The 17,808-nt window shown below is 42.9% G+C and overlaps 1 protein-coding gene across 1 annotated transcript in view; it reads left to right on the top strand.

Annotated features, from left to right (window-relative positions):
- Positions 1-17,808, top strand: part of NDST4 (N-deacetylase and N-sulfotransferase 4) — a 250,009-nt gene that overhangs the window by 162,502 nt on the left and 69,699 nt on the right. Inside the window, 1 exon segment of the mRNA XM_030191802.1 lies at positions 14,006-14,180. Within this exon segment, the coding sequence (XP_030047662.1) occupies positions 14,006-14,180 (175 nt within the window).

Genomic DNA, 17,808 nt, shown 5'->3' on the forward strand with positions numbered 1-17,808 from the left:
AATTGAGTGGGTTGGTGAGGTGACTTGCCAGCTTATTTTCGAAAGAGACCCAAATCGGGAGATGGGCGTCTTTCTCCCGTGGGCGAACAAATCGGTATAATCGAAAGCCAATTTTGGTCATCTTCAACTGCACTCCATCGCAGGAATGAACAAAGTTGATGGGGGCATGTCGGAGGCATGGCGAAGTCGGGACTGGGGCGTGATTATCGGCCGAGGAGAGATGGGCGTCTTTAGCTGATAATCGAAACAAGAAGGGCGTTTTTAACGAGAATTTGGTCCGCTTTATTTGGACCCTTTTTTTTCAGGTCCAAGTCCCAAAAAAGTGCCCCAACTGACCAGATGACCACCGGAGGGAATTGGGGATCACCTCCCCTGACTCCCCCAGTGGTCACTAACCCTCTCCCACTAAAAAAACCCCACTTTACAAACTTTTTTTCCCAACCTATATGCTAGCCTCAAATGCCGTACCCACCTCCATGACAGCAGAATGTGTTCTATCCTCTGACAGCCTTTCCCTGGTTCTGATGTGGGTCTCGGGTGAGTGTGACACCTTTTCTGTTAAGGGCACTGCAGAGTCACATCAGCAATGCATTGTGGTGGGTGGAGGGTATTGGGCTCCGTGATTCCACTAGCTTGTGTTACATGCTCACGATGTTGGTAGTTGGTAGGCTCTACTTCCATGGTGCTTTTCCGTCTGCTTACTGAGTCAGAGTGTGCCCTTTTTGTTTCCGGTAGTCCATGAGGTAGTGGCCATTTTTGTAAGCCAGTTTTAGATCCCTTTCATGTGTTAGCCACGTTACAGAACTTAGTTCTTACCTTGAATGTTGCTGAAAGAGGGCATTGTACAGCATTCTGCCAGCTCGGACCTACTGCTCATATCAGTACCAGGGAGACTCTTTGCCAGTGGGGCACAACCTCTGATCTGCAGTTAACTGTGAGTTAACGTGCTTATTCCGATAATCTTGGTGTGCCAAGATTATACAGCAGCAACAAGTCCTAGAGGCCTGCATGTATGCAGGTCCCTGAAGCACTTTTAGTGGGTACCGCAGTGCACTTCAGGCAGGCGGACCCAGGCCCATCCCCCCTACCTGTAACACTTGTGCTGGTAAATGGGAGGCCTCCAAAACCCACTGTACCCACATGTAGGTGCTCCCTTCAACCCTAAGAGCTATGGTAGTGTTGTACATTTGTGGGTAGTGGGTTTTGGGGGAGGGGGGTTGGGGGCTCAGCACCCGTGGTAAGGGACTTATGCATGTGGGAGCGTTGTCTGAAATCCACCGCACTGACCTCTAGGGTGTCCAGTTGGTGTCCTGGCATGTCAGGGGGGCGAGTGTACTACGAATCCTGGCCCCTCCCACAACCAAATGGCTTGGACTGGGACGTTTGTGAGCTGGGTTTTTTTAGTTTCCATTATTGCTAAAAAAACAAATGCCCAGCTCGGAAACGACTAAATCCATGGCATTTAGGTCCATACAAACCGTATTTTCGAAGCGGGAAGATGGACACCCATTTTTTTTCGAAAATACGGTCTGTCCCACCCCTTCACGTACCAGTACTCGGACATAGACGCCCATGGAGATGGGCGTTCGCTTTCGATTATGCCCCTCTTGGTGAGGTTATAGGTTTTCATTGTAGGCCTTGTTGAAGAGGAATGTTTTCTGAGATTTTTGAAATATAGACATCAGACTTTTAAGAGAGGAACAAAGGACAATATATACTTAGGGGAACAGTTGCACCCCATGGTCTTAATACTGACATAGAATTTGCATCTATTTTATAAGGTAGCACCTGGGTTTATCAGCCTATTGTTCCAATTATTTTATATTTTTACTTTTATCTTTATCATATTTTTATGTCCATATGGTACTATCAATGTTTTATTTTCAGTTTTATTATTTTTGTTTTTTTTTATTATTATTTTAATTTTTAATTTTTTTGTATTTTCTCATTATTCATTTTAAACAATCATCTTTTATGTTTTTTCATTATTCACCTTCTTATTCATTGGCATTGAAAAGTCTTTGATTATTTATATAATTTTTAAACATCCCCCCATTTTATGAAGAATTAGGGAGTCTATAGTGAGTTTTTATTCATATATATATATATATATGCAATTTATTTTTATTTTTATTTCTATCATTTTTAAATTAGGTTTTTAACTAGTTTTTCATTTCACTTTTTTCCATTAGCACACACCATGTTCTAATCTTGTTTCTGCCACTTTATTTATTTATTTGTAGCATTTGTATCCCACATTTTCCCACCTATTTGCAGGCTCAATGTGGCTTACGTTGTTCCGTAATGGTGATCACCAATTCCAGAAAAGAGAAATACATAGTAAAATGGAGGTAACAGAGTGGATTAGGTAGTTAGATGAAACGTCAATCGTGATAGATTAGCTTGAACAATCAGGAATAAAGAGTTACGATTTGTGTAATTCTGGTGTAAATTTTGTTACTGGTAGTTAGGATGGATCTTTGTGGTATGCCTTATTGAATAGATTGGTTTTCAGTAATTTTCAGAAATTATTTATGTCATGCATTGTTTTTATGGATTTTGGTAATTCATTCCATATTTGCGTGCTTATATAGGAGAAACTGGATGCATATGTTGATTTATATTTTAATCCTTTGCAGCTAGGGTAGTGGAAATTCAGGAACGTACGTGATAATCTAGTAGAATTCCTGGTTGGTAGGTCTATAAGGCCTGACATATACCCTAGAGCTTCACCTTGTATGATCTTATCAACCAGAGTGCAGACCTTGATCGCAATTCGTTCTCTTAGTGGAAGCCATTGTAGTTTTTCTCTTAGGGGTCTGGCGTTTTCATATTTCGTTTTACCAAATATGAGTCTGGCTGCCGTGTTTTGTGCAGTTTGGATTTTCTTGATTATTTGTTCTTTGCATCCGGCATAAATTGCATTGCAGTAGTCTAGCTGGCTTAGTACCATTGATTGTAGCAATCTGCAGAAAGTGTCCCTTGGGAAGAAAGGTTTAATTCTTTTGAGTTTCTACATTGAGTGAAACATTTTCTTTGTTGTGTTTTTCGCGTGGTTTTCTAGTGTAAGATTTCGGTCAATTGTGACTCCTAAAATTTTCAGACTGTCTGAGACAGGAAGGGTAAAGTTTGGGGTACTTATAATGGTGGGTTTGTACATGTTGTGTTGTGATGATGTGTTGTGATGAGAGGATAAGACATTGTGTTTTATCTGCATTGAGTTTTAGTTGGAATGCATCTGCCCATGAGTTCATTATTTGGAAGCTGTGTTTGATTTCTTTAGTTATTTCTGTTAGGTCATGTTTAAACGGGATATACTGTAGTTCGTTACATCGTCTGCATATATAAAAGGTTTGAGGCCTTGGTTGGATAGTGTTTTGGCTAAAGGTGTCATCATTAGGTTGAAAAGGGTCAGTGAGAGCGGTGATCCTCCGCATTCTGGTTTCCATGGTGGTGATATAATCGAATTTGATATCACTTGGTATGTTCTTGCTGTTAGGAAGCCTTTGATCCAGTTAAGTACTTTTCCTGAAATTCCAAAATATTCTAAAATATTTAGTAGTATTTTGTGATTTACCATGTCGATTCGCTGGACATGTTGAATTATAAGAGAAGTATGCTGTCACCAGTTGCGATTGCTTGCTTAAATGTGGTTAAGAGAGTGATTAATAATGTTTTGGTGCTGTGGTTGGATCGAAATCCTGATTGAGATTCATGTAATATTGAGAACTTGTTTAAGTAATCGGTAAGTTGCTTGGTTACCATACTTTCCATTAGTTTGACTACCAAAGAGATGGATGCTACTGGGCAGTAGTTCGTTATATCATTTGCTTTTTTTCTTTATGTCCTTAGGTATTGGTGTAAGTAATATATTTCCTTTATCATTAGGGAAGAGTCCATGTTGTAGCATGTGATTTAGGTACTTCGTGAGGTCTGTTATGAAGCGTTGAGGGGCAGATCTTATTAGGTTGTTGGGACATGTGTCGAGCTTGCAGTGGGACTTTGTGAACTTATTGATCGCTTGGGTAACGGATTCATCAGTAAGTATAACGAAGTTAGTCCAGATTCTGTCAGCCGGGTATTCCTCAGAAATTGGGCCCGTGCAATCGAAGAATTTTTCATGGTCGGTGGTATTAGGTGATAATGTGAGTCGTATCTTAACAATTTTCTCATTAAAGTATTTAGCAAGATTGTCTGCTGATGAGGTGTCTGTACTAGTTGTAGTGACTGGAGTGGTATCTAGAAGTTTGCTCACTAGTAGGAAACGTTTATGCGTGTTTTTGTAGTCTGGCCCTATTTTGGATTTGTAGTAAGACCTTTTGGTATGTCATATTGCATATTTGTATTTCCTTTGCACTTGTTTCCATGCGTTTAGTGTGTGTTCATCTTTTCTTTTATTTCATGCTCATTCGTGTCTCCTAACTTGTGTTTTTAGTTTTTTCAATTCTTCATTAAACCAAGGTATCGAGTTCTGTCTTTGTGAGGTTCTTGTTTGTAGTGGTGCTATGTTATCTAGTGTATTTCTGCATCTATTGTCCCAGTCTTGGAGTTAGTTATTCGAGTCTGTTTGTGTTGTTCATTCATCCTTATAAAGCTGTTGCCACAATGTTGCAGGATCAATTTGGCCTCTTGAGGTGTAGGTTGTACATTCTTGGTTATGGCGTGAGCCTTTTCTTCGCCATTGTAAGGATAGGTTTAGTTTGTGGTGGTCTGACCAAGGCATGTCTTTCCAGTTTATGGGAAATAGTTAGATAGAGGACGTAAGATTATCACCATTTTTTATTTCTACTTTAGCTGCTTAAACGGGTAACAATCCTTCGTGTCATTTTAAGTGCTTTGGGGAAACAGCTCGGATGATGTTTCTCTCCTCTTATTTTTGTTACTTCTTTTGAGTTAGGACACGGGGGGGGGGGGTGTCTCCTCTTCTACCCTGAGCGGGTCCCTAAGTGCTCCATTTTTTCAAGACAGATGTCTCTTTTTTTTATATACATATTTTATATACATATGATTTCTTCGATAAGGTCTGATTGGTGTTAGTAATTTTTGATAATACTTTTATTTCTGTGATTATGTTTGCTTTTTTAGCGTGAAGGTAACACGAGTGACGTCACTAAGACAGTGCAACATATACAGCGCATGATAATGCTTCACTTTGTCCAATTTATGGCTTTCTCCCGCTGTTTTTTCTTGTTTTCTCACTCTTTCCGCAGACGTTTTTATTTCCAACTTTTATTTTAGAAATTAGTTTTTCTGTGACGTCACTATGGCCACAACCTATATATAATCAGTATCTCTCTTCACTCGTCTTTTTCACTGATCCAGTGGATAGCACTTTAGCGCGTTTTCTCCATGTATCTTTTATATATATACATATATTTTTTTATATACATGTTTTTTGTTTTTTTGTTGAGCATACACTGTTTAATTTTTGGGCACCATTAGTACGTGACGTCACCATGTCCACGTCCTGTACACAATCAGTACTTATCCTTTGCACTTTCTCATTGGATAGCGCTTCAAAGCGATTCACCGAGGTGATTTACTTTTGTACTAAGTAACTGTCAGATAAGCTTTTACTTCATTATTATATGTTTGTTTTTCACACAGGTTTTTTAAAATCAAGATATCGTTATTCAAAAGATGTTTGATTTTAAAATCTCTTGATAGCTGTTTTGGAACAGTGGTCAAATAGTTTTGCATATAGAGATTTCTCTATGTGCTTTTGCTGTTCTCTGGTGAATTGTGTCCTTTTATTTCATTTTGTGGCACCATTTGACGTGTTTGCGATGCCCGATGTTGATTTAGTGTAAATCCCCACTCGTCCTTGTTTTTTAGTAATAGCGCTTTAGTACAGCACACTCAGGAGGAACACCTCTATTTTCCTTTATTGCTTCCTGTTGCAATTGGTTTATTACTATTATTTATTAACACCTTTTTAAAAAACTTTTTTAAAGTTATTTTTGATACAGTATCTTTTAGGATCTTTGAATGTTTCTTCAGTACCATTAGACAATATTTGTTTTTTTTCCATTGATGTTTTTTTTCAAATATGAATATACATATATGTGGCTATCCAGCTTATTTTCGAAGGAGAAGGGCGGCCATCTTCCGACATAAATCGGGAGATGGCCGGCCTTCTCCTAAGGCCGGCCAAATCGGTATAATCGAAAGCCGATTTTGGCCGGCTTCAACTGCTTTCCATCGCAGGGCCGGCCAAAGTTCAAGGTGGCGAGTCGGCAGTGTACCGAAGGCGGGATGGGGGCGTGGTTAAGAGATGGCCGTCCTTGGCCGATAATGGAAAAAAGAATGCTGGCCCTGACAAGCATTTGGCCAACTTTACTTGGTCCCTTTTTGTTCATAGTAACATAGTAGATGACGGCAGAAAAAGACCTGCATGGTCCATCCAGTCTGCCCAACAAGATAAACTCATATGTGTATACCTTACCTTGATTTGTACCTGCCTTTTTCAGGGCACAGACCGTACAAGTCTGCCCAGCAGTATTTCCCACCTCCCAACCACCAGTCCCGCCTCCCATCACCGGCTCTGGCACGGACAGTATAAGTCTGCCCTCCACTATCCTCACCTCCCAACCACCAACCTCTCTTCCCCCGCCTGCTCCACCACCCAATTTCGGCTAAGTTTCTGAGGATCCATTCCTACTGCACAGGATTCCTTTATGCATATCCCACGCATGTTTGAATTCCGTTATCGTTTTCATCTCCACCACCTCCCGCGGGAGGGCATTCCAAGCATCCACCACCCTCTCTGTGAAAAAATACTTCCTGACATCTTTTTTGAATCTGCCCCCCTTCAATCTCATTTCATGTCCTCTCGTTCTACCACCTTCCCATCTCCGGAAAATATTTTTTTGCGGATTAATACCTTTCAAGAATTTGAACGTCTGTATCATATCACCCCTGTTCCTCCTTTCCTCCAGTGTATACATGTTCAGGTCAGCAAGTCTTTGTTCATACATCTTGGAGTGCAAATCCCATACCATTCTCGTAGCTTTTCTTTGCACCGCTTCCATTTTTTTTAACATCCTTCGCAAGGTACGGCCTCCAAAACTGAGCACAATACTCCAGGTGAGGCCTCACCAATGACTTGTACAGGGGCATCAACACTTCCTTTCTTCTGCTGATCACACCTCTCTCTATACAGCCTAGCAACCTTCTCGCTACGGCCACCGCCTTGTCACACTGTTTCGTCGCCTTCAGATCCTCGGATACTATCTCCCCCTCAGTACCTATCAGACACTCACCGCCTAACACATAAGTCTCTTGTGGGTTTCTACTCCCTAAATGCATCACTTTGCATTTCTTCACATTGAATTTTAATTGCCAAACCTTAGACCATTCTTCTAGCTTCCTCAGATCCCTTTTCATGCTTTCCACTCCCTCCCGGGTGTCCACTCTGTTGCAAATCTTAGTATCATCTGCAAATAGGCAAACTTTACCTTCTAACCCTTCGGCAATGTCACTCACAAATATATTGAACAGAATCGGCCCCAGCACAGATCCCTGAGGCACTCCACTACTCACCTTTCCCTCCTCCGAGCGAACTCCACGACAAAGCCTTGAAAAGGTGCCCGAACTGACCAGATGACCACCGGAGGGAATTGGGGATCACCTCCCCTTACTCCCCCAACGGTCACCAACCCCCTCCCACCCCCCCACCCCCCCCCAAAATAAAAAAAATCATTTTTTGCCAGCCTCTATGCCAGCCTCAAATGTCATACCCAGCTCCATCACAGCACTATGCAGGTCCCTGGAGCAGTTTTTAGTGGATACTGCAGTACACTTCAGGCATGTGGACCCAGGCCCATCCCCCCATCCCCCCCTACCTGGGAGTAATATGCAGATGAGATACAAAATCATCCCAAACAGCCACCCTATGAGCAAACTCCAGTCTCCTATATTTTGTTCACACATATGGTGGTAAATGGGAGCCCTCCAAAACCCACCCGAAACCTACTGTACCCACATCTAGGTGCCCTCCGTTACCCTTTAAGGGCTATGGTAGTGGTGTACAGTTGTGGGGAGTGGATTTTGGGGGGCTCAGCACACAAGGTAAGGGAGCTATGCACCTGGGAGCAATTTCTGAAGTCCACTGCAGTGTCCCCTAGGGTGCCCGGTTGGTGTCCTGGCATGTGAGGGGGACCAGTGCACTACAAATGCTGGCTCCTCCCATGACCAAATGGCTTGGATTTGGCCGGTTTTGAGATGGCCGCCATTAGTTTTCATTATCGGCGAAAACCAATGTCGGCCATCCCTAAGGGCGCCCCAAATGTTGAGATTTGGCCGGCTCCAACCGTATTATCAAAACAAAAGATGGCTGCCCATCTTGTTTTGATAATACGGTCGGGTACGCCGCTTTATGGGGCCTTCTTTAGAGATGGGTGCCCTTATAGATGGGCACCCAGTTCGATTATGCCCCTCCATATTACCTTTTGGAACAATATTGGTTTGATAACACTTTATACCTGTTATATAAGTTTTTCAATTACATTCCTTATGCTCCATCTTTTCTGGTTCGCATGTAGATCTTGGTCTATAAGGTTTTTATCTTAGTTTATACAATGATATCCATTCTGTTATTATTAAGTTTATTTCATGATTGCTCCTTTGATTTCATTTTTTATATTCCACTATTGTTAATCTCATACATATGTAATGTGATCTTTGTATGATGAACCTTTCTATGTATCAATATATATATACAGTATATGCATTTTTTATGTCCACATAGATATACATACTACATAGGAGTTTGGCTGCAATCCAACCGCTCTAGGAAAGTATACTGCTTTACAATATTCCTAGGTATGGTCTTTACAGTTATATGGTTTTTAATTATCTTTTATTTATGTGTTTTCATATATTTATGTTTCTTATTTATGGATTTTTTATTTATGTATTTGTTTATAGACCCCTGATGCAGGCCGGTAGGGCTGAAACACAACTCGTGTTGGGTCGCTTTTATGTTTATGGTTTTTGAATAAAGAGCTTGTTAACACTATCTGAGAGAGGTGATTTATTCTCCATTTTTTCGCTTGGCATTGATCTTCAGTGGAGAGGTTCCCTTCTGTTGGAATTGACAAGTAAATGTGCACCTCTGGGGTTGGATCTGGGACTCATATTTGCCCCCTATCCTGTGTGAACAAAATATAGGAGACTGGAGTTCGCTCATATGGTGGCTGTTTGGGATGGTTTTGTATCTCATCTGCATATTACTCCCAGCATCCTCTGGGATGACTCCTAGGTCAACCTTGATCCACTGAGGCCTCCACTCCTGATACCTCACAATCCTTCTGGCCACCTACCAGGTGCTGGGGAGGTCTTGCAGCCCATCCACACTATAGAAATGAGGAGTTGCATAAATTATTTGGTCATACACATTTCAATATGATGCACAAGAAGCTGTATATACAGGTTAAAAAACATTGGTGCTGGGCCTGAGTCCTGAACACACCCAAACTAAAACCTCCAAGAGGCTCTAATTCAAGGTTAATTATCATAAATAATGTCTAAGTGTAAGATCTATGGTGGGGGAATCTTACACAGACAAGGTATTAAGCAAAATAGGATGAGAACATTTCTTACAATAAATCCTTATAACCAGAAGGCTCAATGGACTAGATTCTATAGCTCACACCTAAAAACTTGGCGTATTCTATGAAGTAGTTTTTAACGTAGGCATACTTTACAGAATAAGACTAAATTTCCACGTTGTTTATAGAATACGCCGAGCGTTGGTTCATGCACCTAAATTTATTCGAGGTCGATTACGCCAAGTAAAACCTGGTGATAATCCCAACGTCTAAATTAGGCACAGAACAGAGGTAATTCTATAACAACGCGCATAGATTTTAGAAATGCCCATGACCCACCCATAACCACACCCACTTTTCAACTATGCAACTTATATTTACGCGCATCACATTACAGAATACGCATAGCAAGTAGTGCGTGTATATTCTAATTAATGCCAATAACTGGTTGTTAAGAATCTTGTTAACTAATTAACTTATGCACATTGTTATGGAATACGCTTCGATTTCCAACCGGAAATCTCGGCGCGATATATAGAATCCCGGAGAATGTATGTGGGGGGGGGGGGGGAGAAGGTGAGCAGCTGCTACCAGCAAACGGGGACCTCACTGGTGCAAAATATCTAAGAAAGATAAGCTTTAAGGGTCCTTTTGAATTTTTGACATGAGGTTAAGTGGGAGATTGTTCCAGAGTGAAGGAGTAATTCCGCTAAACAGGAGTTTGTTAGTATCGAGCCAGATGTGATGATGGGATGGAACAGGTAGGAGATAGTGAGTGGAGAAGATGTTGTGGCATGTGTGGAATAAGAAGGTCAAAGACGAAGGATTGGGAGCCCAGACTATAGGACTTGGTAAGTGAGAGTCAAGTATTTAGAAGGAATATGGCAGGATACCAGTAACCACTGAAATGCATGGGATGTTTTGCTTCCCAAATGATAGTTTAATGGCTGCTTTTTCAACAAGCTGAGCAAATTGCAGACCACGGTAAAGAGAGTTGCAGTAATCCATTTAAATATTACTAAAGCAAGTAGAAAAATTCAGAGAGAGGACAGTTCAAGCATGGGACAAACAGAACAGATTTGTGTGAAGGTGGTAAAGCTTTAGAGATCCATTTCTAGAAGGATAATATGTTTTGCCTAAACTTAGTCACTGGGAAAATTACTTAGCTCTCCATTGCCTCAGATACAAATGTAGAGTCCCTTTTACAAACCGTGGTAAAACGCTCAGTTATTGTGGCTTTAGCGCAGGATTTTATCACGCAGTAGCTGTAAATTTAGCACAGCACCTTTTGGGGGCGTTCCCACTGTTTTTTATTATGGGCCGTGCATTAACATTCAGATTAACGTGTGGAACAGAAGGACGTAAGCAGCTCCTGTTTAGGAGGAGGTAAATTATCCCGCATTCACTGTGCATTAACTACCCAATCTCCACCCACTCCATTCTCCCAACACAAAATGGTGCTCAAAACTATACACACAAATTTAGACATGCAATTTAATTAAGCGCTGATTGAAGTTATGCAGGCATTTTGCTAGGCACTGTTCTATAAAGATGCAGATGTAAATTTGTTAGTGGGTGGCCAGGGGAGGGTCAGGGGTGTTCACTAACGATGCTCATAGTATCAGAATATGAGACATCTGCATCTAATTTAGGTGCGAGTATTTATAACAGGTTTCCTTTGTTGTAAATCCTTGTGCTGAAACTCGGGTACTGATCTGGTACTAAGTAGTATTCTATAAATACCTCCCCATTTGCAGCACTGTTTATAGAATAACGCTTAAATCTTTTGGTGCACAAGTCTGGGCAGCATTTACTGAATCCAGTCCATAGTGTCTGGTTTACTCTGTGTTAACTAGAAAGATACTGGAAAGCCGACTAATACACTACCAGTTAACGCGAGGTAACCGGATGATAAGTGCTAAACATAGATTAATAAAAGGGCCCCTTAGATTTTAATCCTCTGGACTAGAGAGCTGCACGGGAACGGGGTTTGCGGGAATCCCGCGGAACCCGCAGGATTCCCGCGGGGACGGAAGCAGTTCTGCGGGGTTCACGCGGGGACGGAAGCAGTTCCTGTGGGGTTCCCGCGGGGATGGAAGCAGTTCCTGTGGAGTTCCCGCGGGGACGGAAGCAGTTCTGTGGGGTTCCCGCGGGGACGGAAGCAGTTCCTGTGGGGTTCCCATGGAAGTGTAAGCTACACCTGCACCAGCCTCTCATCTACCGAGTATCAAGTTCTTTGAATGCTGTCTCCTCCTCCTCGCTTTAACAGCACAAATGTGGAAAATTTTCCATTAAGGAGGTGGTAGAGACACAAATGATGATGGAATTCAAAAAGGCGTGGGATGAACACAGAGGATCTCTAATTAGAAAATGGAAGTTATAAAAAACCTAACCTTAAATGGCTGCATGTGTGTGGATGTGTGAAGTAATGCTTAGTTGGCGACTCTGCTGTGATTAACTAGGGCCAATACCAGGCAGCTTTGTATGATCTGTGTCGTAATATATGGAAGTCTGATTTAGGATGGGCTGGAAAGGGCTTAGACAGCAACTTCAGTGGCTGGAACATAAGGACAGTTCTGGACAGATTTTTATGATCTGTGTCCCACAAATGAGAAGACGCATAGACTGGAGTGGGCTTCAACGGCAACTCCAGTAGTTGGAACATAAGGATAGAGCCAGATAGACTTCTGTGGTCTTTGTTCCAGAAACACAAAAGAAAGACCATAATCAAGTATATAATATCACACTCATTGATTTAATCGTGAATTGATAATGAGTGTGACTATTGGGCAGACTGGAAGGACCATTCAGGTCTTTATTTGTTGTCACATACTATGTTACAATTAATCCTCTTTGCTCCTGGGCTGATGAGCCGACCTCAGCTCTGACACAGGCATGAGCATCAGATGTCACCTGACCTATTGGTGCGTGCATGTGGTGACCTCTCAGCACACAGTGCCAGTAAATCAGAGACAAATCTTACAGGTGCACACCAGAGTGTTCCAAGTTTCAGCTTCCATTCCTTCCTTGCCTACAGTGCTGTGGGTCAAATCCAGAGAGAGACTGAGGGAGCTGACTGGAATTTTCTTTTTTATACCATTAAATTCTTACAGTGATGGGTGGGGATGGGTTAAATTCTTGCGGGGACGGGTTGGGATGGGTTACATTTTTGCGGGGACGGGTAAGATTCCAGCAGGGACGGGCGGGGATGGGTAAGATTTCTGTCCCCATGCAACTCTCTACTCTGGACATAGAAAAATACCTATTGACCAGGAATATAGTTCACTAGAAAGGCATGAGCTAAACCCCAAATATGTGTGCGACTCCTCAGGAAAGAGGAAAATCCGTTTAACATGTGGTGTCCAATAATCGTGATGAGTATTCATTTATTTAATTTCATAGCAAGCCCCAAATCTATGGAAGTGGTGTATATTCAGGTACTCTAGAGGACTCACAGTCTAAGTTTGTACCTGAGGCAACGGACAGTTAAGTGACTTGTGACGATGAGAAGCTGCCGCAGTGAGATTTGAACCAGGCGACTCCTCCACTGCGTAGTCTGATGTGGTGAAGGCGCTTTCATGTCGGCACAGTGTTATCCATGTGCTGTCAATGTGCCGTTCTGTGAGATAGCGTGAAGAGCTTTCGCACCTAACTCCAGGGGCCGCACAGGTCATGTCAGTGGAGCATGAGAGGGACAAGAAATCTCCAACTTACACTGAGCAGAATATGATACGTTATGCCCGTTCCCTGGTGCACTTAGGCACCAATTTACTCCAGCCATAGAGGTCTGTACCTGTCTACTCTAGTATTCCCATAGAGTAAGCCCGCCCACCACTGGAGGGGCTCTGTTATACAATCACCCCTCAAATATCCATTTCTGTCACCATAAGGTTAGGGATGCACTATCCTCCTATGTCACAATTATAGCAGATTAGAAAGGGGAGGTGTAGCCCCCCCCCCCCCCCCCCCCCCGTACATACAGTAAATGATAGCAGGTAACAGTGGTGGAGGAGTGGCCTAGTGGTTAGGGTGGTGGACTTTGGTCCTGAGGAACTGAGTTCAATTCCCACTTCAGGCACAGGCAGCTCCTTGTGACTCTGGGCAAGTCACTTAACCCTCCATTGCCGCATGTAAGCCGCATTGAGCCTGCCATGAGTGGGAAAGCGCGGGGTACAAATGTAACAAAAAAAATAAACTGGCATTCTTCTGAGCTTAGTAGTTACCCACTCCCCCTTTCATTTCCACTAAGCTCTGAAAAGACAGTAACTGTCCCTTGCTGGCATCTTTTCATACACTGAGATCCTTTTTCTGTAGGGTCTGTAGCCCTCCTTGTTACACACTTAGTTGCTGCTCAGTTGTGAGTCAGGAAGTAGATGGACAAGAGCACTGTTACTAGGTTACTCTGCATTTCCTCCTCGTATTCCTTAAGAATTCTGCTGTATTTGGCTTTTCAGGTACATGGATTTCTTTCCCGCTCTTTGCAACGTCACCACAGACTTCCTGTTTGAGAAAAGTGCAAACTACTTCCACTCTGAGGAAGCCCCGAAACGAGCAGCAGCCCTGCTGCCAAAGGCAAAGCTGATCTGTATTATAATCGACCCCTCTGACCGCGCCTATTCCTGGTACCAGGTAAACCTGTACAAAAAGAAAGTCCAATGAAGTCATCAGAATAAGGAATATGTTGCTAGACTGTGACTATAGCACTGTGTTTTATTGATTAGTCTGTTCAATGGCACCTCCTCCTTGTACAACATGAGACTTTGCTACTCCATGGAGAAATGGACCCTGTAAATAGCAGTACAAAACGAACACAGGCAGGTCAGTCATTGTACAGATCCCAGGCAGTGTTACTGCTAGAGGTCAAAATGGGATTGGTGGGTCCTCCAGTCAAAGAAATGAATCAGGTTTGTTTGACAAGACTTCTGCTTCCAGTGAAATCATACTGCCTTGGGACCTGCAGTCAGGGCCAGTCTTAGCAAGTGCGGGGCCCTGTGCAGACCAATTTGATGTGGCCCCATCCTAGCCCCACCCCCACCCTAGCCCTGCCCTAGCTCCACCCCCACCCTAGCTCCACCCCATTGATAAGATTATTCAATTTTTAGAAAAAGTTTTATTATGAAATTTCAAATAAAGACAAATGAAGCTAAACCTGTACAGAAAAACTGATTAAAATAATAAGCACAATGCTATCATGAACCCCCCTCCCCAGAAATTATTCAATTCAAGTCCACTACAATTAGTAGTTCAAATTCTCATAACAAAGGAGAATAAAGGAAAAATATTAATTAAGAAGAAAAGATCCAATACTTTCAAATTCCCCTATTACTCTGTAACCCATCAAACCAGAGAGGCAACACAGAGATCTCCAACCCCAAGAAGCCAAAAAAGATGTAAGTGCATAGGTTCCCACTAAAGACAAAACCACAACACATTTACAGTACCAAATGTTTCCATAAATCAGCTATATTAGAGATAGACTTTTAATTAAATTTAGATATTAGATATGTATCATATGACAAAGAATAAAGTGGTTGCTCAAAGCATATTCTAAGCACAATCGCTCAACTGCAAAACACTATGCACAAATTTGTGCAAAAACACACTCAGAACCATAAATATTACACTGGGCAGACCCTAATACACCAATATACCACCCGTACGGAAAATGCAGACCATCAACAATATGAAGCAAGGGATCATAATATCACAATTCTCATGTAGAGCCACAAAACACCCTTTTAGGGTGGATAGTGTTCACAATGAGTTCCTTTTATTAACGGCCATATGTAGATCCTTCAAGAGGATGCATATAATTATGCATTCAAAGAGTTCTCTTATCCCTGGAGTCTCATTAGTGCATATTCCAGGCAGAATGATTGAGTCAAGCACAGATTCTAAGGAGGAGTATTCTGAAGTGACATCTGATGCTTATTCAGAGGATTCTACTTGATCCAACTCATCAGAAATTAATCAGATTTGTCTCTAAAACCATTGGATTCCAAAAACATTACTATTCTCTGTACAGAACATAAGTGTTGCCATACTGGGATAGACCGAAGGTCCATCAAGCCCAGTCTCCTGTTTCCAAGTACCTGGCAAGATCCCAAAAGAGTAAAACAGATGTTAGGCTGTTTATCCTAGGAATAAGCAGTGGATTTTCCCAAGTCCATGCCAGAGCCGGTGGTTGGGAGGCGGGGATAGTGCTGGGCAGACTTGTACGGTCTGTGCCAGAGCCGGTGGTTGGGGGGCAGGGCTGGTGGTTGGGAGGTGGGGATAGTGCTGGGCAGACTTATACGGTCTGTGCCCTGAAGAGCACAGGTACAAATCAAAGTAGGGTATACACAAAAAGTAGCACATATGAGTTTATCTTGTTGGGCAGACTGGATGGACCTGTGCAGGTCTTTTTCTGCCGTCATCTACTATGTTACTTTACATCCTAATAATGACTTATGGACCTTTAACTGCTTTTACCACATTTTCTGGCCATTGGGGGGGGATTTGTTTTTTTTTTTTTGGGGGGGGGGGGCACAGAATAAAGTTATATTTACCAGTACTTTAGATCCAGAACAAATAGCTAGATAGATAGATTTATTTGTCCTGGATCTAAAGAGCAGTGACAAATTGTCATTTACACATATCTGATTCCACATACCCATATAAATGACTAGAATACCAGCATTTATGCATGTACCACCTAAATTTAGGTGCCTCCTTCCAGAATTACACCCCAACTGGGTCATAAGAAATGTTATTGAGATAACACAGTTTAGTAATTTGGCCCCTATGTTTTTTCCTAAGTGACCTGTGCAAAGTCACTAGGAGCGTCTGTGGTATTACAGACCCTGGCTTCCGTAGTTCTCTGTTCCTCTAATCAAATATGATAGGTCTGAGAGTCACGATGGCTTTCGTCACCTCGGAATTGCTAGTCTGAATCAAAGTATCAGGAAAAAGAAATGTTTACAAAATTAGCAAAGTAAGAAAAAACAATGAAAAGAAAATAAACCATGTGAGGTTCTACGTCCATCTCTGCTATTTAGAAACAATGCCACATTATCACTTTATTCCCTTCTAGCATTTATATGGATAGTGAAAAATCTTCCCTTGGATATTGGAGGGCAAATGGACAATAATTCTCAGCTATCAATTTACTCTCCCTTCTTAGATTCACTGGATTTGTAAAGCCCCTTATAGAGCCACAGAGCTGAGCAGAGTGCTTCAAAGTTGGCTTTTGTTTGAAACATAGAACCCCAGTCCAACAGACAGATCCTGTTTCAGGCTCAGCAATTATTTACTTAATGGGCAATTAAACCAGGGGCGTAGCTACAGGTGGGCCCAGGCCCACCCAATCTGAGCTCAGGCCCGCCCAATTTATCCTGATAGGCGCAGCTTAACAGTGGGAGTACACAGCCTTTCTGCTGTGGCTCGCTCGCTCATCCACATGCAGCCTGCTCTGCAGCCAGAAGCGCTTCTCTGGTCCCTCCTCCACAGTACCAACCTTTTTTTTTAAAGTGCTTCCTGATCCAGAAGTCTGTCGTAGCGCGGCGCCACACGCTTACTGCCCTTCTTGCAAGTCCGATCGTCCAGTTTCACTCTCTCTGCTTTGTCTTGCCTGAACCCCCGACCCCCCCCCCCCCCCCCCACGCACAGAAAAGTCTTCCGGTATCGCTGATGTCGTGGGCCGTGGTTGACAGGGCCAGTCTTAGGCCGAGGCGGCCGCATAGGGCCTCACGCCTAAGGGGGCCCCGCGTGGCACACCTCAACTCTGCCCGCTCCGCTCCCGCAGTACCGGCACTCACAGTCATAGGCGGCGCTCTCAGCCCTACTACTACTACTACTACTACTACTACTTAGCATTTCTATAGCGCTACTAGGGTTACGCAGTGTTCTACAAGTTAAAATATGGGGAAGGACAGTCCCTGCTCAAGAGAGCTTACAATCTAAAGGTAACAAACTATGTAGTCAGTGTAGTCAGTGTATCGTGAATGGAGAAGGTGGTTAGGCGCCAAAAGCAAGGGAGAAGAGATGGGCTTTGAGCAAGGACCTAAAGATGGGCAGGGAGGGCGCATGGCGCATGGCTCGAGGAGTCCGTTCCAGGCATAAGGTGATGCGAGGCAGAAGGGACGGTCCGGAGTTAGCGGTGGCGGAGAAGGGCACAGATAGGAGTGACCTGTCCCAAGAGCAGAGGTCACGGGCGGGGACACAGGGGGAGAGGAGGGTAGAGAGGCAATGGGGGGCTGCAGACTGAGTGCATTTGAAG

Source organism: Microcaecilia unicolor, chromosome 2 (assembly GCF_901765095.1).
Source record: "Microcaecilia unicolor chromosome 2, aMicUni1.1, whole genome shotgun sequence".
NCBI classification, from domain to species: Eukaryota; Metazoa; Chordata; class Amphibia; order Gymnophiona; family Siphonopidae; genus Microcaecilia; species Microcaecilia unicolor.